This window comes from Mauremys mutica, chromosome 5, assembly GCF_020497125.1.
Source record: "Mauremys mutica isolate MM-2020 ecotype Southern chromosome 5, ASM2049712v1, whole genome shotgun sequence".
NCBI lineage: Eukaryota > Metazoa > Chordata > Testudines > Geoemydidae > Mauremys > Mauremys mutica.
In genome coordinates this window covers 130,988,685-131,015,931 of record NC_059076.1, presented here as the reverse complement: position 1 = coordinate 131,015,931, position 27,247 = coordinate 130,988,685, and the positions used below count along the sequence as shown (strand labels likewise).

The following is a 27,247-nucleotide window of genomic DNA, read 5'->3' as shown; positions in this document are numbered from 1 at the left end:
CCCCATACAGGACACATCTGTTCAAGCTCCCCCATGTAGGACAGAGATTCTCCCATGAGTTAGAAATAATCCTCATTTTATTAACTAAGAGTGGCCTTGCCAACTGCCGAGCCCCTTCTGCCACAGGAGAATCCTCAAAAAGTGAGTCTGTGATTTTTAGGCATGATTTGAAGACATACAAAGGGGAAACAGGACTCATATTCAAATCTGGAACACCTTCAAGTTCCAGTGTACTGTTATAGCAGTGCAACACAGAGAACTGCCTCTTTTCAACTAGCGTTGGTTATTTATATCCGGCTCTTGTGCCCTCTATGGGACTTTTACCATTGGCATTGTTAGGAAAAGGCACCGATCTTCACTGAGCGATGGAATTTAATCCAATAGGGGCAGCCCATAAAGCAGTTTAGAAAGGGGATCAGGCTCCCATACACTGGGTTTCGTATAAGAGAAGCACAGTGAAGGGCTGAGAGAATGTGAATCCAAAATCAGCCAGATCACGTTCTTTGTGATGACCAGCACAATAAGGGTGAGGTGGCTCTAGTAATACATGTGCAAATATGCACCTTCTCATCTTGCTAACTTGAGAACTGATTTATTACAAGACCACCTGTCTTGATTCAGGCAAATTTCCCATTCCAACAGTGTCAGAACTTCAGGATCAGGTCCTCTGAAAGTAAAGCCACTTATTCTCATGCACCAACTTGCATGCATCTCTCACAGATTCAGTTATAATGTCTATGGGGGTAGAGAGCTGGGCAAAATCCTGGCCCCATTGCAGTCAATGAGAGTTTTGCCATTGACTTCAATAGATCCAGGATTTCACCCCATGTTTACGTGCAGCATTTGTACATTTTTGTGCAGTACCCAGCACAACATAGTCCTGCTCCTTGACTGCAGCTCCTAGGTGTGACCACAATACAAATAATACATAATAATAATGTCTTTCCAATTATTCTGTAAAGCACTTAGCACACTTTGGATGCTGTCAAATGAATCAGTATCGATCTCTCTATGTAGGTCCTTCATGGTGTCAATCACCATGGTATCTGTGCACTTTCCATATCAATATATATCTCTGTCTACTCAGTATCTGTAATCCCATAGGTCACAAGAAAAAAAAGTTAATTTTTGTCTGTTTTGGGAGGCAGACTCTGCAATCATTGGCACTAACAATTTCTATTTTGTAGTATAAATCTTAATTTATGGTGTGATTTCAGGATTCAGATGATTCTGATGTGAAAATCAAATTATAGAATAAAATCAAATTATAGAAAATCCCCAGTTATCACACAGACAGCCCTCGCTCTTCATACTTTCAGTTGCATTGAAACCCTCCCATATTTTTTGTGGCTTTATCAATATATTCCAGCATTATAGAGAGAGTTACCTATCAAATGAATTTAAAAACACGTGGACTCAGCTTTCATTATGATTTCTTATGCATAGTACTAGTAAGGAAATATAACTCTGTTTCCCCTTGATAATATAGCCATGATATACACAGGAAACGAGTTGAGCATCATTAAGTCCAGCCTCAGATTTACATATCTTTCCATGCGTGATATTTAAGACGTTCTAAAAGCCATCCCACTAGTTGGAAACCTTTGTGAATTTTAACAGCAACAGAGAAAAAAAATCAAGACCATGATTTTGCAAATATATTTGACATGGCTTCTCTTTTCCATGTTTGAAGGTAGGTCATACAGCTATCATTTTTGAACTCTAATACAGAAGCTTCTAAAAGAGATTCACTAAAATGCTGCTTATTTCTCCCTTTTCCAGAATCCAGCGGGCAGATTGTTATCACTCAGACACCTGCTTCTGTGACGGTGCTTCCAGGAGAGACGGTCACCATTCAGTGCAAGGCGTCCAGCTCAATGAGTGATGATATGAGCTTATTTCTGTTTAAATCAGGACAAAAGCCTAAGCTCCTCATTCATGATGCAAACAACCGTTTCACTGGAGTCCCAGATCGATTCAGTGGTAGTTACAGTGGCACTGACTTCACATTCACCATTAGTGGGGTGCAGGTTGAAGATGCAGGAGAATACTATTGTGGGCAAGATAACAACTACCCTCTCACAGTGATTCAGTTCGGTACAAAAACCTCTATGGTGCCTCTGCACACACCATGTAGTGTAAAGCAGAAGGAAGCAGCTGTATACCTATCAATGTGGGTTGAAAGTAACCTTTAAACCTTTAATTGTTTAACTGGTCTCTTAGGTGTTTTAGATTCAGTCCTGTTGCTGAAAAATAACTTTACCTGCAAATACTGTAACTCAGCTGGCAGGGCCAGGAATTCTCAAGACAGGAGCTGAAATGCACAAGCCAATCCCTTTGTTACACAATCCACTCAGTGCCCTGTAAGCAGGACCTCAGTGACTTTTTTAAGAAACATGGGTTTTAGCCCACGAAAGCTTATGTGCAAATGAGTCTGTGGCAGAGCTGAGAGGTTAATCTTGATCTCCTGAGTCCCAACCCCAGCCTTATCCATCAGACCATCCTTCTTCCAACACTGGATTGACAATTAGATGACTGATACTGATCAATGAACCTAATAATCAGAGCTGCTTTGGTCTCAGCCCTTATGAAATTGGTCCCACGTTGCTTTTTGTTTATTGATGAATGAGCTTCCCCTGTTGGACACTGACCAGGCTGCCAGACTGGGGGCCACACGCTGGAACCCAATCAGGAATCAGAGAAATGTAGGACTGGAAGGGACCTCCATAGATCATGTAGTCCAATCGCCTGCACTGAGGCAGGTCTAAGGATTATCAACACCATCCCTGATAGGTGTTTAGCTAACCTGTTCTAAAAAAGTTCCAGGGAGGGAGATTCTACAACCTCCCTTGGTAATTTGTTCCAGGGCTTAACTATGCCGACCACTGGGAATTTTTTCCCAGGGGTCTTCCCTTGGTCTAGGCAGGATCTAGTACTGTCTCTTTCTTTGCCTTCTCTGACACACTTCCTGGGCATAGGCTCCATGTGTCCCTCCTTTCATGGACGTGGGACGTCAGAGCCCAGCTGCCTTACGCCTCGAAGACCAGTGCAGAGCCTTCAACACACCCCATTTCAAAACACATGGGATTTTGCCTGAGTCAGGACTGAAGGACTGGGTTCTATGAAGGCAACGCGTCTTTTTCTCAAGTACAAACATCAATGGATCTTTCCCATGCTAAACTGCAAGCTCTCCTGGTCCAGACCCAGGTCTTTCTATCTATTCTGTAAAGCTCCTAACATATATTGGAGTGTTATAGAATAATAATCAATAATCAAATTCTATCAACATACATGTTCTCACCTTGCACTCAGCACCATGTTATCTGAACACTTATCTCTCAGTCAAACTGCGTGAGCAAAATGACTTGTATATAAACAACGGCTGTGGCTAAGGCTCTGTTCTGGGTTAGGGAGTCCTGGATTCTCTTTCTGGATCTACTGCCAACCTGCAGTGGGATCTTGGACAAGTTCTACTCATTTCACAATCATTTCATTCTCTTGGGGAAAATAAATCATCAGAACTTGTAATTTTTATTTTCCTAACTAAAGCAAGCAAATTGTAGGGAATCCCTAATGATTAAACATCAGTCTATTTTTACTGTGTATACATTAGAAAATTCCAGTAAACATCTCTGGATTTCACAGAGTGTTTTAGTATAAAGTGCTAGAGTCACTTAATCTGCTGGATTATTTCCAATTAATAGGGAATGTGCACACATGGTTCCTGTGTTACCATTTCTCGTGCTTAGTGAGAAAGATTGACATGCATCTGTTTCCTCCTGATAATAAAGCCCTGAAGCACACAGGAAGCTGTTGGGTATAATTTAGCCCATTCTCTGATTTACATATTTTTCCATATATGACAGTTAATAAATTCAAAAATTCTTCCCAGTGGCTATAAGCCAGTGCTGCATTGTAACAATTAGTGTCAAAGAAACTGATCTAGAAGGACCATGATTTTACAAATGCATTTGCTCTGGCTGCTGTTCTCTGTGTTTGGAGGTAGGTAACACAGCTCTCTTCATTCACTGAACTTCTCACCACTTGTTTTGATAAGAGATTCAGGGAAAGGGTTTTTATTTCTCTCTTTTCCTAGAATCCAGCGGGCAGATTGTTATCACTCAGACACCTGCTTCTGTGACGGTGCTTCCAGGAGAGACAGTCACCATTCAGTGCAAGGCGTCCAGCTCCATGAGTTATGATATGCAATTGCATCTGTTTAAATCGGGACAAAATCCCAAACTCCTTATCTATAATGGAGACACCCGTTTCACCGGGGTCCCCGATCGATTCAGTGGTCGATACAGCGGCACTGACTTCACATTCACCATTAGCGGGGTGCAGGCTGATGATGAAGGTGACTACTACTGTCAGCAGGACTATACAACTCCGCTCACAGTGATACAACTCAATGCAAAAACCTCATTAGTGCTGCAGCCTTCTTGGCACGAAGCAGAAGGAAACATCTAAACCAATGGAGTTTAGTGATTGAAAAGTTTCTAATGAGAATTATCCTCACAATGGAGCCCTTCCATTGGACTTTCCGATTATTGGATTTATACAGCACTTTACAGCTTCAAAGCAGAGTACAAGCATTTACTCACTCGCTTCTACCCTGGACCCCTCTGAAATGTTGCCCTTTAATGTTATTCTGAGGGATGGTGGTTTTTGTTTCATTGTAGCAGCATTACATGGGGCTCTTGACAGAAAATTGGGGCAGACAGAAACCTATTTTTCAACATTATTTCCAACATAAATGATCAATGTTGATCAAACTTTCAGTGTTGTATAAGTAATGTATCCTCCTGGTGTAACATTTTTCTACCTGGTTCTTTCTCTTCCCATCATGTCAAGTCTCAAACTAGTTTTGTCCCTGCCTGTTTTCAAGGGCTCTTTCTGCTGCCAAGATCAGTTTGCTCGTTTACTCTTCACTGCAGACAGCTCTGAGCCCACAAAAGGGAATTACCCTCTAATCCCAGGAGCGTGTACAGGTGGCTCAGACTATGTTTGCTGCCTGAGAGACCTCTCCTTTCTCTTCTCATTTTCCTTCTCTCATATCTGTGTTCTTTCCCCACTTCCGACTCGGACCCTCTCTCCAGAAACTTTAGACACTTTGTATTGATTTTACATGGTGATCATTTCCCTACTACTGTCACTGGACCATGACACCCCTACACATCTTAGCTGGTACCTTTAAAAGCTATGCTCAGCATGGCTACTTTCAGAGCAGTGACTGATTCTGTGCGTTGGGACCAGAGGAGTTAGGGGCCGGATTCAAAATAATAAAACCAAAAACAAACCCCAAATAATTAAACAAACAAACAACAATAACAATTAAAAAAATATTTTTTGGAAAAAAGAACAAATGGCCACGGAGAGATTAATTTTACTGTAATCTGGCCCCATTTCAAATCTTCCATTCTCACTCATCTCTTCCAAAGCTCATTCTGAGTGGTGAATGTCCTATAAATATGAGTGATTTAAAAATCTGTGATAATTAAGCTGAACCCAATTATCACCACTAGAAGGCACCATGGGAACATTAATTCTCCCAGCAAGACAGTGTGTACATGGCTAACCACCAATGGGTAGTAGACACATTACAGGCATCATGCAGCCAAATAAGATCAAAGGTGATACGCATCATGAAACACAAAGAGCGACGGTTAGATCAATCCATTTCTTTGCATTATGTTACAGCATTAAACATTAAGAGTTGGATATACCAGAGCACTCAGCCCTGGCCTAAGTGCTCTGTTTGACATCAATGGGAGTTTTCCCAGTGACTTCAATGGGAGCAGAGTTAGGTCCATGTGGGCACTTTTGACAACCCCAACTTTGATTTCAGGGGGTGTGTTCTGTGACACCTGATTTCACCATAGCAATGTTGCCACCAGATCCCTTCTCAGCACTCACTAAGCACAAGACAACAAGAGCAAAACACTGAAAATCTAACAATACGAGTGGGTTCCATTTTTATATTCATTTGCCTAAGTTCATCACAGACTTTGGGAGGTGGGGGCCGGTCGATATCTCTGGGTGGTGTGGGAAGGTGTGCTGCGGGGGAAGACAAATTCATTCACTGCTGGATTTCACTTCTGTGCTTGTAAATTAAAATGTCCCTGCTATGTTCGAGAGACAAGGTGGGTGAGGTGATATCTTTTATTGGACCAACTGCTGTTGGTGAGAGTGACAAGTTTGTCTCTCTAATATCCTGGGTTGGGACTGACATGGCTTGAACAACACTGCAAAGCTGCATTTCTAGACAAACAAACTCCCCTGAGAAGGGAAGAGAGCAAAGCATCACATGAGAGAAGGGAATGCGGCTCCTGTCTCTGCTGCTGCAGTTCAGCTATTGGTATGTGCCAGACACCGACAGGCCGATCAGCATAGAGAGCAGCTCCCAGCCTGCTCTAACCTGTGCTGGGGCCATGCGGCATGGAGTAGTTACCTCTTTCCTGGCAGCCCCAACTCTGCTGTACCCAACAGAAATTATGCGCAACTCATAGTCTGTCCCCTGGGGACTAATTCTCCCCAACTTTTCATCCTGTGTCCTTGTTTACATCATTGCAATGTGTGCGCCAAACAGTGCTCTGCACATTCAGTAGAGATTTCTACCCATCATCACTCACTTTGCACAGGTGTAAATGACAGCACAGGAGCAAGACAGAGGAGAGCCAGGCTCCAAGGGTAAAGATTATCTTAACATTCAGTACAAGACTAATCTTTCTGAGACAATAAGCCCCGAGATTTCCACTGGTGTACGTGTATGAGTGAAGCACAATATACTTAGAGCAGAAACAGCTGACATGTGATTCTGATCTCAGAGCCGCTCGTGCTTTGCATATGCCAATACACTGGAACTCCACATGCATGTGACACCAAAGCAGTGTCTGCCCAGAAGTATAGCTGGGGCAGGATCCTTCCCTCTTCCAAAAGCGCATTAGGTTAGATACAACCATTCAATGCACTTGGGCTTCAAGATCTCATACGCAGGACACAGTTGTTCCTATCAGCTAGAAACATTCCTCACTCTACTGACTAAGGAACAATCTTGCCAGATGCTGAGCAACAAATCCTGACCGTAGTGACCTGGGCTGTTGAAGAGTGATTTGATGATCGAGCATTTGAAACTCAAATTCAGTTTCAATCATTCAGAAGCTTCACAATGAATATCAACATCACTGCTATGAGCTCACAAAACTCACAAAAACTGAGTTTTTAAGAATATTTGGGTTTTTTAGGGTCTACTCCTTTATCGCTGAGGTCAGACATTTTAGCAAATATGGTCATTCATATTGTGCTGATTCCCACCGTTCAATTAATACATGCTCTGCTGTATTGAGTTAGGAAAAACCTGTTAAAATCATTGGGACATTTGCCTAAGTTCCAGCTGTGGACTCGACCCTTTCTAAGCAGAGCAACTATTTTCCATACCCATCTTTTGTGCAGTAGATTGGAAGCTGTTGGAGGCATGGCCCATCTCTTCCCATTTGTTTCGTAAACGCAATCTGGCTGTCTAGGCTTTCCTATGGCACCTTTCCCCAAGGTATCTGAGCCCCTTCAGAAATGTTGCACTGCATATGACGATAAACATTAAGCCCATTAAGCTCAATGCAAGTCTTTTCATTAACATCCCTGGGCAATGGCGGGGAGAAGAGGGAGGCCCATTCTCCTTGATGACCAGGAATATTGTCTTGTTTGCAAAAAGATGCCAGTTATTGTCTTGAGGACACAATGTACACTCTGTTCTTATTAACTGATTCTATTTGGAAAATTAAATCATCAGAACTTGGATGTTTTATTTGTCTCCTTTAAAGTATCAAGGCCAAGATTTATGACAGAATCATTGGGGTATATTGAAAAGCTTCCTATCGGATATGGAGACGTCTCATGGTATTTGAGTATTGAACATTCAGAGTCACCAAATCTACTAAATGATTCCCATTTACACAGTAACATGCACACATGCCTGCATTAAAAGTTGGTCATCCTTGGTGATGCTGAGGGTGACATGCGTCTGTTTCCTCTTGATAAAACAGCCATGAAGTAGACAGGAAGCCTCAAAGAGAATTCTGCCCCCCCCCCTCATATTTACATATCTTTCCATATATAACCATTAAAAAGAGCTATAGTTCTGCTGTGTAGTTATAAACCTCTGCTGCAGTTAAATAATATTGGGCAGTGCCACAAATAAAGCAGCAAGATGATTTTACAAATGTATTCGATTTGGCTCCTCTTTTCCGTGTTTGAAGGTAGGCAGCATAGACATCTCACTATCTTATCTTTAAGGCTGTTATTTCAAAACTAAATTAACTAAAAAGCTTTTTCTTTCTCACACTTATGTAGAATCCATCGGGCAGATTGTTATCACTCAGACACCTGCTTCTGTGACAGTGCTTCCAGGAGAGACGGTCACCATTCAGTGCAAGGCGTCCAGCTCCATGAGTGATGATATGAGCTTATATCTGTTTAAATCTGGACAAAATCCCAAGCTCCTCATTTATGATGTAACCGGCAGGCAAACTGGAGTCCCCGATCGATTCAGTGGTAGATACAGCGGCACTGACTTCACATTCACCATTACTGGGGTGCAGGTGGAAGATGCAGGAGAATACTATTGTGGACAAGACTACAGCACTCCTCTCACAGTGATACAGTTCAATACAAAAACCTCTTCAGAGCCCCAGCGAACACATGGCGAAGCAGAAGGAAGTGGGGGTGGCTGTTTCTAACCCAGCTGTAATGTAACAAACGACTGGAGTTAGATTTTTTGATTCATTCATCTTGTTTGGAAATCATTCCTTTTTGGTGAGAGAACTGGCAGGGACAGAATCTCTCAGGGCATACACGTGGTGCTTATTCCATACCACCCTATTCCCCACCAGTGAGAACATTTTGGCACAAATTTTCAGTGTTTTTTAATGCCCAGCTATCCACACTTTTAGGTTTATTTGGAACCTCACATTCATTCCAAAGCTACACCTTATACCAATCTCACAAATGTACCTATAATCCTTGGGGAGCGCATTGTGGATGTGAAACTGACAGAAAGAACTTTTAGAGTTTAGACACTTTCAGGGGCGGGCGGATGATTCTGATCTCAGATCAGACATGTTCTTCCTGCTGCAAGACACTGGAACTTTCTATACACATCTCAGGCAGAAGTGTACACTGGGGCACATACATATCCTTAGTGCACAGGAGCTCAAAGGTCCCAAGCATAGAAAACGGCTGCTCTTCGAAGTTAGACATATTCTTCCTCAATCTTTCCAGATGCTGAGCACATCCTACAGGATAATGGATGCCCACAGACTGCACTGAATCAGTGGCCTTTGGCATTGAAGAGCGAAATGAACCCATATAATATGAGCTCAGTATTGACTATAACATGCTTGGAGGTTGCAGTTTCTGCCCTCCTTTGGGATTAATTTAATTCTAACTATGGACATAAAGCATGTGGAGCTTTTACAGTAGCAGATCGCTTGGATGCTATTTCTGATTTTAAAAATGAAATTCTCAGCTGACACTGAAATTGCAGGGAACCCCTAGTTCCCATATCGCAGACCGTGCTTCCAATCCCTACACAGGGAGGTTTAGAATATCCTGTCCTATTTTTTTCTGGACAAATCTGAATATATCAGCACTCTACAGCCAGAGTTGTTTCTCTCTCAAGCATTCCCATCTATGACTCAATCTGATGTTAGGAGACCCACTGAAGTCTTGATGCACTGGGACGACTCCTGTGCTTAAAGCTAAGTATGTGCTACCAGGCTCTACTGGATGAGGGTCAGATGAAGAATGAGAACTTTGTATTGATTTCAATAGGACAAAGTTAAGGATGGTTATACATACTTTGCTGGAATAGTGATTAGTCAGAGTGATTAGTACCTGAGCCATCTCTTCTTATATGTGTGATGCTACTGAAACTCACATGTACCTGCTTCCTCTTGACAATATAGCCATGAACCAATCAAAAAGCCTGCAGAGCCTAATTTAGATCAGCCTGATATTTGCATCCTGTTCCAAATGACAGATAATAAACCCCAAATCCTTCTAATACAACGACATCCAGGACTGATAATTACTGACTAGATCATTTCTTCATGCAGAGGCAAATCCAGCCTACAACACCCATCCATGTTGTTCCTCCAGTCAGCTGGCTGAGACCCAGCGGTTGCAAGTTTGCACAATGTAACTGACTCAGAAGTTACCATCCAGTTTTAGTTGCCAAGGTTTACAACCTTTGGTGTTTTGCTTTGCTCCTAGGATTCACGTTAACCTACAACTCCAAGTAACCCGGAGAAAAGAACCTGTCAGAATTCCCTGCTTTTTTAGTGTGACCTGAATGTAAACGAACAGGAACAAAGAATGTAGGCAATATATACAGGATGGGGAAGTCTATCCTGGGAAGTGGATCTGGCACTGACAACACATTCACAATCAGCAGGGTTGAGAATGCAGGTGCTGGAGATTCTTATGGCCAGCAGCACAACTTCCCCCTCACACAGTGATAGAGAGCGACACAAAACCTCCCTACAGTTGTTGAAGTTCTGTAAAATCTGGGGCTTCTGAATATTTATTTAAGTGCCAGGGAACTTTAACGGCACCAGATTCACAGTGCAGAGCAAAGGTGGGATGGTGTCTTAGAGCTAGAAGGTGTATTTTGATTCCAATCTCAGTCCACACATATTTGGCACCAAGACATGGAACTACATATTCACTGGGGGCAGGAGCAGCCTCCACCCAAACATAAAGTGGGCCGAGACCCCTCTCTCCTCCAAATACCACATTGGAGCAGACAGATGTCTAATGCACATGGGTTTGGAGAACCCTTATACAGGACACATCTACTCAAGTGCCACCACATAGGACAGGGCTTCTCCCCTGGATTTGAAATAGGCCTCATTGTACTGACTCAGAGTGACCTTGCCAGCTGCTGAGCCCGTTCTGCCAGAGGAGCATCCTCAAAAAGTGACCCTGTGGTTTTCAGGCATGATTCGAAGATGTATAAAGTGGAAACAGGACTTACATTTAAATGTGGAACACCTTCAAGCTACAGTGTACTCTAAACATCTACCTAGCTGCTATAGGAGAGTAACACACAGGACTGTCTCTTTTAAACTAGTATTGGTTATTTATGTCCTGCTTTTTGCCCTCTGTGGGAGTTTTACCATTGGCTTTGTTAGGAAAAGGCACAGGTGCTCACTGAGCGATGGAATTTGATCCAATGGGTGCAGATGGTAAAGCAGTTTAGAAAGGGGATCAGGCTCCCATACACTGGGTTTCGTATAAGAGAAGCACAGTGAAGAGATGAGAGAATGTGAATCCAAAATCAGCCAAATCACGTTCTTTGTGATGACCAGCACAATAAGGGTGAGGTGGCTCTAGTAATGCATGTGCAAATATGCACCTTCTCATCTTGCTAACGTGAGAACTGATTATTACAAGACCTCCTGTCTTGACTCAGGCAAATTTCCCATTCCAACAGTGTCAGAACTGCAGGATCAGGTCCTCTGCAAGTAAAGCCACTTATTCTCATGCACCAACTTGCATGCATGTCTCACAGATTCAGTTATAATGCCTGTGGGCATAGAGATCTGTGCAAAATCCTGGCCTCATTGCAGTCAATGATAGTTTTGCTATTGACTTCAATAGATTCAGGATTTCACCCCATGTTTATGTACAGCATTTGTACATTTTTGTGCAGTGACCAGCATAACAAAGTCTTGCTTCTTGACTGCAGCTCCTAGGAATATTATAGAAATAATAATGTGTTTCTAATAATACTGTAAAGCACTTAGCACACTTTGGATGCTGTCAAATGAATCAATATCTCTATATGTATATCAATATCTCTATTTTCTAGGTCCTTCCATGGTGCCCATTACCATTGTATCTGTGCACCTTCCATCTCAATATACATCTTTGTCTACACATTATCTATAATATCCTAGGGCATATGATCTGCACAAAACAACTATTAATTTTTGTCTGTTTTGTGAGGCAGACTCTGCACTTATTTGCACTAATATAATTTCTATTTTGCAACATACATCTTCATTTATGGTGTGACTTCAGGATTCAGCTGATTCTGATGTAAGCTATCACATTATTGAACAAGATCAAATTATAGAGAATCCTCAGTTATTGCACAGACAGAGCTTGCTCTTCAGACTTTCAATTGCATTGAAATCCCCACATGAATTTTGTGGCTTTATGAATACATTTCAATATTATAATTACCTATTAACTGAATTAAGAACATGTGGACACATTACTCATTATAGTTTCTTACGGGTGATGCTAGTGAGGAAACATACCTCTGTTTCCCCCAGATAATATAGCTATGGTGTACACAGGAAGCCAGCTGAGCATCATTAAGTCCAGCCTCAGATTTACATATCTTTCCTTAGGTGATATTTAAGACACTCCAAAAGCCATCACACTAGTTATAAACCTTTGGTGAATTTTAGCAGCAACGGAGAAAAAATTGAAGACAGACCATGGTTTTGCAAATATATTTGATTTGGCTCCTCTTTTCCATGTTTGAAGGTAGGTTGCACAGCCATCTTCTTTTCTGAACTCTAAAGCAGAACCTTTTAAAAGAGATTCACTAAAAGGCTGCTTATTTCTCCCTTTTCCAGAATCCAGCGGGCAGATTGTTATCACTCAGACACCTGCTTCTGTGACCGTGCTTCCAGGAGAGACGGTCACCATTCAGTGCAAGGCGTCCAGTTCAGTTAGCTATGAGATGAACTTTTATCAATTAAAAACAGGAACGGTTCCCAAGCTCCTCATTTATGATGGCTCTAGCCGCTTCACAGGGGTCCCCGATCGATTCAGTGGTAGTTACAGTGGCACTGACTTCACATTCACCATTAGAAACGTGCAGGCTGAAGATGCAGGAGAATACTATTGTGGGCAAGATAACAGCTACCCTCTCACAGTGATACAGTTCAGTATAAAAACCTCTTCAGTGCCACTGCACACACCATGCAGTGTAAAGCAGAAGGAAGCAGCTGTGTATGTATCAGTCTGGCTGGAAAGTAACCTTTAAAATGTTATTGGTTTAACTGGACTCTCAAATGTTTTAGATTCAGTCCTGTTACAGTATTTGCGGGTAAAGTTATTTTTCAGTAACTCAGCTGGCAGGGTCAGGAATTCTCCAGGCAGTAGCTGAAATGCAGAAGCCAATCCCTCTGTTATACAATCCACTCAGTGCCCTGTAAGCAGGACCTCAGGGCCTTTTTTTAAGAAGAATAATTTTCATTGACCTTTTTCAGAAGCACCTCAATCAGTAATTCTCCTCTGTACAAGTACACACGTGTAACATATTCCTGGCACAGAAACTGCAGGGCCAGTGCACGTCTGGGGAGGGGTAGCTGGGAAAAAGGCAGGATTCAGAGGTCGGAACCTTCATTACATGACTCCATTGGCTACCAACCCTGCTGAGGTTTTGTGCTGTTTTCCCAATCCCTTTGAGAGCCATGGGCCTGGGACTGAAGCACCAGCAGATGGGCTGCAGAACTGTGCACCCCTGGCCTGTCCTTTGGGAGCTAGATTCCCTCCCTTACCCAGCTTTCAACAGTTTGTGCTGAAGTCTGAAAAATGACAAATGGGTTCACACCTTGTTTTATAATGGCAACACCTAGAGGCCCCGCTGTGCAAGGTGCTGTACATGCAGATAGTAAAGTAAGAGCCAGTCAGAGAATTTTTCAGAATCATCATAATAATTTCAATCTGTGCCCACACCTGGGTTCCAGATCCCTTTCACACAGCACCAATCCTCTTATTAACATTTCCTGAAGTACCATGGATATTAGCATGCTTAACATGCTTTCCTCTCAGACGGCATGGGCTCAGGGCCATGGAAGGCCCCAGAAGAATATTTCCGTGTGATTCAACTGCATGGAGATGGTCAACTGCAGAGCCAGTGTTTACATGGCGGGAATTGGAGCCAGATTGGGTTGGAACTACCCCTGTGAGAACATGAATTTACTGTAGATGGTGTGTGGTGTGGTGGGGTTGCAGGGCTGGAATATCACCTGTAGATTGTCCAGGGGTCTGTGCCCACCCTGACTGTAAGGATGGATTCTGCCCCAGATCCCAACTCTCCAGCATTTCACTCCATCCATCTTCTTCACTCAGGAGTGAGCTCTGATGTAGACCTGAGAGATCTTCTTCCAGCCTCCATCTCCATAGTGACCAAGATGCCACATTCAGCTGCTAAAGTCCTGTCAGAAGTGAAATGTGGATGAGGGAAGGGGAGTAAGGGATGGGGCCACAGCCTGTAACGCAGGTGAAGGGGAATGTGTGTAGTAGGCAGCAGAGGCTGGGGGTTTGGGGGAGGGGGAGAGTCATGTGAAGGGGCAATGGGGGCATTTGGGGAGGTTGATGAGGTTGCCTCTGAACCAAGGCTCCAAGTTTCTTACAAAATTAATTTCCGGGGAGCTTCTGGCAGCTCTGGGCAGAGAAACAGTTATTTCAACAACCTGATTTCACTTGAGCATCTGACTTAAGTTGGGGGGGGGAGGGTTAAAGTGCCCTCTGCACTCCTCTGGCAGGGGGAAATCCTCTGCATAGCCACGGCAATTCTCTGCATGGAACAAGGTTAGCAAATGTACCTTGATAACAGAATTTTCTCTCCTATCTAGAGCTAAACCCCAACATCCGATTACAGGGATCACTCACTGTAAGGAAACAGACAGTGCTTCGAATTCTTTATTGGGAATCCTTCCCTCAGTATGTGGGGTTCATTGTAACTCCATCACTAGGTAGCTGGGCACATACCCATCTACACTGAGCCACGCCCGAACTGCTGTTCCCCTTGGCTCGTCTCACCGGCTCTTTCCCACTGTTTGGTAGATCCACTGTTGCAACTTCCCGTAACTAAACTAGGGCTAAATTAGGGCTCCTTGCGCCAGGGAATCACCTTCATCACTGCATTTGGACAATGCCTACCACTATGAGGGGCCTGTCCTGAGTGGAGCTTCTAGTTGCTATCGTAACACAAACACTAGCAATACTAATGCTTTAGGAACCGAGCACAGCGTCTCAGTGCCACACATACTGAGTTAATGCTGCATTTACTTCATATGAGGTAAATAACTTATCACTGATGGGACAGTTACTAATGTTGAAGTTATTGGGATTCACAGATGTCTGTTTCCTTTTGAAAGTACAGGTATGAAGTACACAGGAAGTCAGCTGAGCCTAACGAGGCCTGCTGCAGATTTACATATCTTTCCATAAAGAGATTTCAATGTATTTCTTAAATAATGCTGAGTGGTGAGCAGCCTTGGATTCATTTGACCCATCACTGAAGACACACCAGAGACGCAGCATGGTTTTACATATGTATCTGGTCTGGCTGTTTTGCCTCTTCAGTGAAGGTAAGTGGTAAATTTTAAAAGCTTATTGTTTTAACTCTGCTGTTTCAAAATGATAGTCACTAAAAGCTTCTAATTTCTCCCATTTCTAGGCTCAGAAGGACTCATTGTGATAACTCAGACACCCCTGGTCTCTGCATTTCCAGGAGAGCCCGTCAGTTTTCAATGCAAGGCTGACAGTAATGTTAATGATGAAATGAATCTATATCTATTCAGATCAGGAGAAGTTCCCAAGTCCATCATCTATCATGCAACTAACCGCTTCCCAGGGGTCCCAGATCGGTTTCGTGGTAGTGGAAGAGGAACTGACTTCACGTTCACCATCAGCCATTTTCATGCTGAAGATGCAGGAGAATATTTTTGTGGACATGACTATTGGAATGATTTCACACAGTGATACAGTCCAATACAAAAACCTCTTAAACCCCAGAGCCCTCTTAGTGCATATGAGACCAGATAGGGGTGTTCTTATTCCATATATAATGAAACACTAACTTGAGAATAAATTTCTAAAGGAAATGAACATGAATCTTAGAGCAGGTGTCAGCTAACATTCTCTACTCTAGTAAATGAACGGCAGCTGGAGAGACCATCCAGTGCAGTATCAACGTTTCACATACACCTACTATCCATATCATCTCCCTTCCCTTAGTGCCATTTAATAATCCTTGGGCCTTATCTAGCACTTTTGAGCTTCAAAGCACAGTAGAAACAATTGCCTCTAATACTGCAACTCGATCCCAATTCTAACCCCTAAAGTGATTCCCTTTAAGGCTCTAAATGTTATTCTGAATTATTTTATTCTTTCCATTCATACAGCAACATCGCATGAGTACCCTGCTAGGAACCAAACCCTCAGAACCTGATTTTTAAAAATGATTTGCAATATAAATGATCAATTCTCTACACACATTTTTAATACTTCTAATCTCCTGTGGAGCATTGTCGTTACTGTCCATTGCAATCTCTCCCAGTGTATATATTGGAAAGCTGCACTGCACTGCTGCATAGTTCCCTGCCTTGCTGCTTCTCTCTCTCAGGAGCCCAATCTCAGACAGGTTTGCTCCATATTCATTTGCAAGGCTGATCCATCAGCTTCCTCACTAATCTTCAAATAGGCATTTCCTCTAGTCCCAAGAGCATGGCTCAGGTGGCCCAGACTGTGGGTGTTGCCACAAAGACATCTGCAATCTCTCCTCTCTTTCCCTCTCTCATACCCCTCTGCACCACCCGTCTTTCCTTTCCTTACCCACCTTCATTCCTTCAATAGACTTTACAAGTGGATTCTTCTGCTGTCGCTGTCACTGAGCCATGTCTCCCGTGGAAACCCCAGCTGGCATCTTTAAAAACAACGTCTCTGTCACTGAGCACTGCTGCTTCTGGCAGCATCACTGATTCTGTGCCCTTGGGGACAAGCACACGTGAGGCCTGATTTGACAGAGAGTTCAGGGCAGATTTCAAGGGCTCAGAAGCCCCAGATAGAAAGAAGCAAGGTAGCTGGCTGAACAGTGACATTCTCTCAGGAGCTTCATGAGTCTCAGCAAAACTGACTTTGCAAGTTTGAGTCTGAAAACCCAACCTCATTATCTCTGCCAGGAGCTCACAGGTAACTTTTCCAAAAGTGACTAAGGGAGTTAGGCACCTGAATATCTTTGAAGAACTGGACCTTCGAAGGCAAAGTGTCATCCAAAATCAGCTCCTAAACCTTAGGGTATGTCTACACTGCAATAAAAAACCTGCAAAACGGCCATGGCTGGCCTGGGTCAGCTGACTTGGGCTCCTGGGGCTCTGGCTGCCGGGCTAAAAAGTGCAGTGTAGCTATTCAGGCTCAGGGTGGAGCCCGACTCTGAAACCCTGCAAAGGGGTTAGGTCTTAGAGCAGGCGTTGGCAACCTTTCGGAAGTGGTGTGCCGAGTCTTCATTTATTCACTCTAATTTAAGGTTTTGCGTGCCAGTGATACATTTTAACGTTTTTAGAAGGTCTCTTTCTATAAGTCTATAATATATAGCTAAACCATTGTTGTATGTAAAGTAAATAAGGTTTTTAAAATGTTTAAGAAGCTTCATTTAAATTAAAATGCAGAGTTCCCCGGACCAGCGGCCAGGATCCGGGCAGTGTGAGTGCCACTGAAAATCAGCTCATGTGCCGCCTTTGGCATGCGTGCCATAGGTTGCCTGTCTTAGAGTCTGGGCTACAACCCAGGCCCAAAGGTCTACATTGCAATTTTAATGCCACAGCCCAAACTCTGCAAGCCTGACTCAGCTGACCCGGGCTCTGAGACTTGTTGCTGTTGGTTTTCCATTGCAGTATAGAGGTACCCTTGGGTGCTTTTGGAAATATTACCCATGTCTCTCACCTTGTAGGGGCAGGACTCCCAACAAACGAATCAATGACTGATACTGCTCAATGGTCCTAATAATTACAGGTCACTAAAGATTAATGTTTTTAATACCCAGTGAATCAGCAGTCAGATTTTAAAAAAAAACCTCACCCTGCTGCCTTAGTCCATATACAGTCAGTACATTGTGAGTTTCATTTATTGATTCCTATCAGCTAAGGTGAGGGAAGCAGATCTGATTAAAACTGATCCAAGCAAAAGCAACTAGTTCTGTGCAGTTGTGGAAAAGAACTGGCCCTAGGGAGCACGTAACGCCCAATCTGATCACTTCAGGAAGGGGGGTTATGTTATCATAATCTGGGCCAATTTTTAAAACCATTCTTCCCTTTAATTTTTTTCCTCCCAATATGTGTTTGGTCACTGCTCTTCAAATATGGGGTTGCTAAACAGCTGTGAAAATTAGCATGTGCCCCATTATTACCACTAGAGGGCGCTGTGTGAACACCAATCCTTCTAGCAGTCTTACCTGTGAGGGATGCTAGAGGAATTACAAACCCAAGTAAGACGTAAGGTGACATTACTGTGAAATAGAGAGACTGGGTATCATATGGATCCATATCCATTTGCATATTTACAGAGCACCTGGCATTCCTCTATTGTGCTGGGCAGGTATAAATAGTTCTCCTTCCAGGTTAGAGTCACTTCTTAGGATCTATCAGTGAAGACCTCCAAGATGACAGTTCTCACTCGCTGTCTCTGGTTACTGCTTCTCTGGGCTCAGGGTAAGGAAAATGCTTCTCAGTCATTCAAATGAAAACTGGTTCTAAGAACTAAGATTGAGTTTAATAGCTTATGCCAACATTTTTTCTCTGTATTTCTCCATTCACTCTATCTAGCTAGGCTCCTGTGGGCAGACTGTGATAACTCAGACTCCAGAATGCCAGTCAGTGCCCCGTTTGTGAATCCCTGGCTCTTTTGAGGTCAGTGGGAGTTTTGCCATTGACTTCAATGGAGGTAAATAAGGAGACATGTGCCACAGTACATTCAGAATGCTGGTGCCACCCAGCTCTAGATCTCCATCACATCTGACCCAGCCGGAGCAGGGGAACAAATGACCCAATATGTCTAGGCACTCAAAGAACGCTACTTTCAGGAAGCGCTTGCTGAGACGGTGTATGTAGAGGTAGGAATAAAGCTTGAATATTGCACTGTCCTGGCTCTCACTGTCTTTATGCTCACAAACTGAAAAGCATTTAAAATCCAGCCTAAGGCCCTGATCCAAAACTCTCTGGAATCAGTGTGAGTCTTTCCAATGACTTCAGTGGGCTTTGGATCAGACCCTCAGAACCCAGTTTTGCTACATAAGCAGCATCTCCTGCCATATACTGAATGCTCTCAGAGATTGACATCAGCAGTTCTGTACCGTTTAAGTGATTATTTGACATAGTACAGAAATCAAGATTTATTATAAAATGTACAAAAGTTTCACACTGTGCTAACCATTCAACACCCAAATCATCTCACAATGAACTTTTAAAGGTATATTTAGGTGCCATTGAATTCTATGAGAACTTTAGCATTGACTTCAAACAACATGTGATAGATGTTAGCCGCCTCGCTTAATGCACTTCTGGAAAGTGCTCAGATACTACAGGGATGAGCCTGGAATAAATACCTATAAAGAACAGAACAGAATCAAGTCTTCATCAAGTAGTAAACTTGATGCCATGAGTCCAGAATACAACCACAAAGGGACTGTGCTCCCAGGCTCTAACGTAAAGGAAGTACTTCCCTAAACAGAGAGAATGTGAAACTATAAATGGAAAGTTTGTGATCATAGAACTCTTGGTATAAAATCAGGGTGGGATAGATATGTGGGGTGGGTGGCTATAGCAAGGCCCATTCAGCATTTGCTAACTTTGTAACACCTTTGATCATCCCAGCCTGTCTTCTTGACAGAGGCAAAACACTTCTTCAAAACAATGTGAATTTGCCTGAGTCAGGACTGCAGGATCAGGTCCTTTGAAGGTAAAGCATCTCTTTCTTACATACAGAGATCCATGGATGTTTCCCATGCTAAACTGTAAGCTCTCCTGGTCCAGACCCATGACTTCCTATCTATTCTGTAAAGTTTCTAGCATACACTCGAGTGTTGTAAAATAATAACCAATAATCAAATTCTAGCCACATACATCTTCTCACCTGGCACCCAGCACCATGTTATCTGACCACGCCCGACTGACCATAAAGATATATTTAACTCTATATCAATCTGCCTGAGTAAAATGACTTATACACAGACAACAGATGTGGAGAAGTCTCTGTCCTGGGTTAGGGAGTCTTGAATTCTCTTCCTGGCTGTACTGCTGACCTGCAGTGGGATCTTGGGCAAGTTCGACTCATTTCAAAATCATTTAATTCTCTTGGGGAAAATAAATCATCAGAACTTGTAATTTTTATTTTACTAACTAAAGCAAGAAAATTATAGGAAATCACTAACGATAAAACTATTTTTATTGAGCTGGAGTCACTAAATCTGCTGGATTATTTCCATTTAACTAGGAATGTGCACACATGTCTCCTGTTAACATATCTCATGCTTAATGAGACAGATCTAGAGTCAGCTGTTTCCTCCTGATAATAAAGCCCCAAATCATACAGGAAGCTACTGAGTATAATTTAGCCCAGTAGCTGATTTACATATCTTTCCATACGTGACAGTTAATAAATTCGAAAATTCTTCCCAGTGGTAATAAACCAGTGCTGCAGTTTAACGATTAGTGCCAAAGAAACTGATCTAGAAGGACCATGATTTTACAAATGCATTTGCTCAGGTTGCTGTTCTCTGTGTTTGGAGGTAGGTAACACAGCTCTCTTCATTCATTGAACTTCTCACCACTTGTTTTGATAAGAGATTCAGGGAACGGGTTTTTATTTCTCTCTTTTCCTAGAATCCAGCGGGCAGATTGTTATCACTCAGACACCTGCTTCTGTGACGGTGCTTCCAGGAGAGACGGTCACCATTCAGTGCAAGGCATCCAGCTCCATTAGCAATGAAATGGACCTATATCAATTCAGACCAGGAGAGGTTCCCAGGCTCCTCATTTATCATGCCACCAACCGTTTCACCGGGGTCCCCGATAGATTCAGTGGTCGATACAGCGGCACTGACTTCACATTCACCATTAGCGGGGTGCAGGCTGATGATGGAGGTGACTACTACTGTCAGCAGGACTATACAACCCCGCTCACAGTGATACAACTCAATGCAAAAACCTCATTAGTGCTCCAGCCTTCTTGGCATGAAGCAGAAGGAAACAGCTGCAGTTGTAGCTAAACCAATCCATGTGCAAAGTTTCTAATGAGAATCATCCCTACAGTGGAAGCCTCCGACTGGACTTTCAGATTATTGGATTTATTCCTCTGAAATTCTTTCTGAAATCATTTGCTGAATTAGCAGGGGCTGGCACTGTACGGGAAGTAATTGGGGTACACCAGCCAATCCCACACAGTCACGTTAACTAGAACCCGATGGCCTCCCAAAATAATTTCTACTGAATTGTTTGTAAAATGAACAATATTTTTCCTTTGTGCACGTCTTCCAGATCCCCTGCACACATGAACAATCCTCTGTTGTGTGGCAGAGCTCTGACCTTGCTCCTGTGGGTCCTGCGCTTCTAGGCGGTTTATGCTTAGCCTCAGTGGCTCACTGTGACCCTCCACATAGCCATTCTCTCTCTAGGGCCAGGGTTACAGTCTACTGAGCCCTTTTCATCATAGGCTACAAGGAGGTTGGTGAGAGAACTCCCAGAGTCTCTGTTCAGCCTCCTGTCCTGACAGGGACCTGACTTCCCCTCCCAGGAGATGTTCCTGTAGTGGTGGGTTGGGGGGAACCCGGGCCCACTCTCTACTCCGGGTTCCAGCCCAGGGACCCTAATGGTAGCAGTTGTTGGCAGCCAACCTTTCACTGCCAGAGTTGCTACATTTCCCTGGGCCACTTCCCCACAGCTCTCCTGCTTCTGCCTTCTTCACCCTTACCTTAGGGCTCCTTTAACGATGTTTTAGGGTGTCTTCAGTAACCAGCCCTTCAGCTGCACTTCTACTCCTCTGACTCCCCTGCCTGACTGGAGTGAGCCCTTTTTATAGTAACAGCAGGGCCTTAATTAGAGTCAGGTGGTCACATTAACTGAATGGCCTCACCTGACTCTTTACAGGTTAATTAGAGTCAGGTGTTCTCATTAGCCTGGAGCAGCCCCTGCTCTGGTCAGTCAGGGAACAGAAAACTGTTAATCCAGTGGCCAGTATATCTGCCTTCAGCTATTCTGCTGTATCCAACTGGCCTGAGTCTATCACAGTTGTTAATATTCTCAGAATCAGGGTTATTAGCACTGCCTTCCCACAGGCTGTCCCTGCACTAACGATGGCATGTAGAGCACAGGCACTACATTTGTAGCTACACGCCACAGTGAAAGGTTCTGGCAGCAGGGAAAGCTCCACCAGCTCCCCACTGCTGGGGCCTTTCACTGCAGCGAAGAAAGGCTCTGGCTTGGGTAGACTGCGGGGAAAGACTCTCGCAGCAGGTAGGCAGTGGGACATGCACTGTTAAAAATACCAGTGTAGACTTCGGAGGCACTGCTTGGGCCAGTTGGAAGACTGTGAAGGGCACATACTCTGGTGGTTCAGGTATGTAGGGCATTCTAGTCCACTCACTCAAGCCATGATTTGCTGTGTACACTGCTATTTATACCTGTACTACCTGCGTACCCAGTGTCTGTACTCCACATGACGCCGCAAATATTGATGTACCTTGAGAGTGACATTGAGCCAAGGCTGTTATGGCTGTTCTAGGCCCCACAACATGGGATTTGGGCAACTGCTGAGCAGGTGGTTAAATGGAGGGAGAAGAGGCCAGGTTAAGTTGGAACAGGGGCCCATATTAACGTGAGCCTTGTGGCTACGAACCCCTGTGCAGGGGGTGAGCTGGGGTTACAGCCCTATTGCAGTCCATAGAGCTGGACAAAAAATGTTTGACCGAAATGTTGTTGTTGTGGGGTTTTTTGACAAAAAAATGCGGATTCGGTGATGTCCCTTAATCGCTGATTTAAAAGCATTACTTGAGAATGAGCTTCCAGGGGAAATGACCATTCATCTTAGAGCACGTGTCTGCTAAAATGATCTTTTCTAATAACTGAACTGGAGCAGAAAATACCCCTCAGAGCAGTAACACAGATACACCGGCACATGCCATCCACCTGGCTGCCGCATTCCCTTAGTGCACCTGGAGTATAACAATAATTTTAGCCCATATACAGCACTCTACAGCTTCAAAGTAGAGAACAAGCATTTACTCACTTGTTTCTAACCTGGATCCCAATTCTAACCCTCTGAAGTGTTGCCCTATAAAGATCTCAATGTTATTATGAAGTATGAAGTTTTTCCATTCATTGCAGGAGCATTACATGGAGACCTTGCTAGAAGATTGGAGCTGACAGAAACCTATTTTTAAACATGATTTGCAACATAAATGATCAATATTTATCATAGTTTCAATGTTGTCTAAGCGCACTGTGAACCACTGTAGCAAGTACATGTTCAATGGACCTCTTCCAATCAGCGCGTAGTTCTGTCTCTTCCCAGTATGTCAAGTCTCTGACTGGTTTTGTCTCTGCTCATTTCCAAGGGCTGTGTCCATTGTCAGGTCTAGTTTCCTCATTGACTCTTCATTGCAGACAGCACTGAGCTCACAACAGGGAATTTCCCTCTAGTTCCAGGACAGCATACAGGTGACTCAAACTGTATCTGCCTGAGAGACCTCTCCTTTCTCTCCTCATTTTTCTTCTCTCATATCTCTGCCCTTTCTCACTGCCAACTCCTACCCTCTGTCCAGAACCTTTAGACACTTGGTATTGATTTTACATGGTGACCGTTACCCTACTACTGTCACTGGACCATGACAGCCTTAGAGATCTCAGCTGGCACCCTTAAAAGCTATGCTCAGCATTGCTACTCTCAGAGCAGTGACTTTGTGCATTGGGACCAGAGGAGTTAGGGGCCTGATTCAAAGCCCACTGTAGTCAGGGGAAAGTTTCAAAAAAACAAAACAAACAGAAGAACCCAACAATATTTTTATGTTTGGAAAAACAAATGCCCATGGAAAAATTCTAAGGTGGTGGTGGTGTTTTAATTATACTGTAAACTGGCCCAATTTCAATTCTTCTGTTCTCACCCATCTCTTCCAATGCACATTCTCAGGGGTTGATGTCCTATAAATATGAGTTCTTGAAAACTCTGTGATAATTAAGTTGAGCCCCTTTATCATCACTAGAAGACACCATGGCAACATTAATTCTCCCAGCAGTACAGTGTGTACATGGCTAATCACCAATGGGTAGCAGACACATTACAAGCATCATACAGCTAAATCAGCTCTAAGGCAATATGCAGCATGAAACAAAAAGAGCAACGGTTAGATCGAGCCATTGTTTTGCATGTTACCGCTTTAAACAGACAGCCACTCAGCAGAGACAGCTGGCATAAATTACAGCAGCTCCCAGATTTCTCTAACTTGTGCTGGGGCCATGCAGCATGGAGTGGCTACCTCCTTCCTGGCAGCCCCACCTCTGCTGCACTCAACAGCAGTTGTGCGCAACTCACAGTCTGTCCCCTGGAGTCTAATTCTCCCCAGCTTTTCATCTCTGTCCTGGTTTACACCAGTGCAACGTGTGCAGCAAACACTGCTCTTCCGATTGGGTAGAGCTTTCCACCATCATCACTCACTTGGCAGAGGTGTAAATGACAGCACAGGGGCAAAGCAGAGGAGAGCCAGACTCTAAGGATGAAGTTTATCTTAACATTCAGTTCAAGACTAATCTTTGTGAGACTTCACAATAAACCCTGGGGTTCCCAGTGACATGTGTATGAGTGAAGCACAAAATACTTAGAGCAAAAACAGCTGGCGTGTGATTCTGATCTCAGAGCCGCTCACGCTTCGCATGTGCCAATCATAGACTGGAACGCCACATGCATCTGAGGCTAAAGCAGTGTCTGCCCAGAAGTGTAGCTGTGCCAGGATCCTTCTCTCTTCCAAAAGTGCATTAGGTTAGATACACACATTTAATGCACTTGGGCTTCAAGATCCCACATGCAGAACACAGTTGTTCCTATCAGCTAGAAACATTCCTCACTCTACTGACTAAGGAACAATCTTGCCAGGTGCTGAGCAACAAATCCTGACCATAGTGACCTGTGCTATTGAAGAGTGATTTGATGACAGAGCACTTGAAATACAAATTCAGTTTCAAACATACCAAAGCTTCACAATGAACATCTACATCACTACTATGAGCACACAAAGCACTGAGTTTTAAAGAATATTTAGGTTTTCTAGGGCCTACTCCTTTATCACTGATGTCAACCAATATTTTATCGTTGGGTTCAACAAGAGCTGGTCCTTACTGAGCAATGAAACTGGGTCTAATGAGCACACAGTACACGCCAGTTAGAATTGGATCAGGCATCCATAAGCCAGGCACTTTCATATAAGGAAATATAATCCAAAGCTGAGCTAACGATCAACTTAAAAGAGTTAATGATCTATACTCATGCTATAGGAGGCAGATCAGATGATGGCTAAGGAAATGTATCAGCAAATATGGTCATTCATATTGTGCTGATTCAAAAGTCCACCGGTCAATTAATACACGCGCTGCTGTCTTGAGTTAGGAAAAACGTGTTGAAATCCTTGGGACATTTGCCTAAGTCCCAGCTGTGGACTGGACCCTTTCCAAGGAGAGCAACTATTTTCCATGCCCATCCTTTGTGCAGTAGATTGTAAACTGTTCAAGGCATGGCCCATCTCTTCCCATTTGTTTTGTAAACGCAATCTGGCTGTCTAGGGTCTTCTATGGCACCTTTCCCCACGGTATTTGAGCCCCTTCAGAAATGTTGCACTGAATATGAAGATAAACATTAAGCCCATTAAGCTCAATGCAAGTCTTTCTGTTAATGTCCCTGGGCAATGTGGGGTCCTATTCCCCTTAATGGCCAGGAATAATGTCTTGTGTGTGAGAAGACGCCAGTTTTTGTCTTGAGGACACAATGTACATTCTGTTCCTATTAACTGATTCTATTTGGAAAATGAAATCATCAGAACTTGGATATTTATTTGTCTCCTTTAAAGTATCAAACCAAGTTTTATGGCTGAATCACTGGGTTATGTTGAAAAGCTTCCTTTCGGATATGGGGACGTCTCATGGTATCTGAGTATTAAATATTCAGAGTCACCAAATCTACTAAATGATTCCCATTTACACCGGACCATGCACACATGCCTGCGTTAAAAGTTGGTCATCCTTGGTGATGCTGACAGTGACCTGCATCTGTTTCCTCTTGATAAAACAGCCATGTAGACAGGAAGCCTCAAACGTAATTCTGCCCCGCCCCCATATTTACATATCTTTCCATACATGACGGTTAAAAAGAGCTATAATTCTCCTGTGTAGTTATAAACCTCTGCTGCAGTTTAATAATATTGGGCAGTGCCACAAATAAAGCAGCAAGATGATTTTACAAATGCATTTGATTTGGCTCCTCTTTTCTGTGTTTGAAGGTAGGCAGCACAGACATCTTATTATCCTAACTTTAAGGCAGTTATTTCAAAGTCAGATTCATTAAAAGGCTTTTTCTTTCTCCCACTTGCCTAGAATCTAGAGGGCAGATTGTTATCACTCAGACACCTGCTTCTGTGACGGTGCTTCCAGGAGAGACGGTCACCATTCAGTGCAAGGCGTCCAGCTCAATGAGTGACGATATGCATTTATATCTGTTTAAATTGGGACAAAATCCTAAGCTCCTCATACATGATGCTACCAACCGTTTCACTGGGGTCCCCGATCGATTCAGTGGTAGATACAGCGGCACTGACTTCACATTCACCATTAGTGGGGTGCAGGCTGAAGATGCAGGAGAATACTATTGTGGACAAGACTACAGCCGTCCTCTCACAGTGATACAGTTCAATACAAAAACCTCTTCTGAGCCCCAGCAAACACACGGCAAAGCAGAAGGAAGTGGAGGTGGCTGTTTCTATCCCAGATATAACAAATTGGAGTCAGATTTTTTTATTCATTCAGCTTGTTTGGAAAATATTGTTTTTCAGTAAGAGGACTGGCAGGGACAGAATCTCTCAGGGCACTGAGATACATGTGGCACTTATTCATTATCACACCATTCCCCACCAGCGAGAACATTTTGGCCCAAGTTTTCAGTGGTGTTTGTGAACGCCCAGCTTTCCACACTTTTAGGTTTATTTGTACTTTCACATTCATTCCAAAGCTACACCTTATACCAGCCTCACAAATATACCTAATCCCTGTGGAGCGCATCGTGGAGGTGAAGCTATGACAGACAGAACAGTTAGCGCTTAAACCCTTTCAGGGGCGGGCGGAGGACTCTGACCTCAGATCCAGACATGTCCTTCCTGCCCCAAGGCCCTGGAATTTTATATGCATCTCAGGCA

General features: G+C 43.4%; 4 gene segments (V, D, J or C); all 4 read left to right on the top strand.

Annotated features, from left to right (window-relative positions):
- Positions 1 to 1,606: 1,606 nt before the first annotated feature.
- LOC123371814 lies at positions 1,607 to 2,195 on the top strand. The segment is given in 2 exon segments: positions 1,607 to 1,693; positions 1,783 to 2,195. Coding segments are annotated over 2 exon segments (462 nt in total).
- Positions 2,196 to 3,947: 1,752 nt separating this feature from the next.
- On the top strand, positions 3,948 to 4,470 carry LOC123371813. The segment is given in 2 exon segments: positions 3,948 to 4,002; positions 4,097 to 4,470. Coding segments are annotated over 2 exon segments (423 nt in total).
- Positions 4,471 to 20,495: 16,025 nt separating this feature from the next.
- LOC123371812 lies at positions 20,496 to 21,067 on the top strand. The segment is given in 2 exon segments: positions 20,496 to 20,587; positions 20,682 to 21,067. Coding segments are annotated over 2 exon segments (435 nt in total).
- A 5,182-nt stretch (positions 21,068 to 26,249) lies between these two features.
- Positions 26,250 to 26,890, top strand: LOC123371811. The segment is given in 2 exon segments: positions 26,250 to 26,338; positions 26,433 to 26,890. Coding segments are annotated over 2 exon segments (507 nt in total).
- Positions 26,891 to 27,247: the final 357 nt, after the last annotated feature.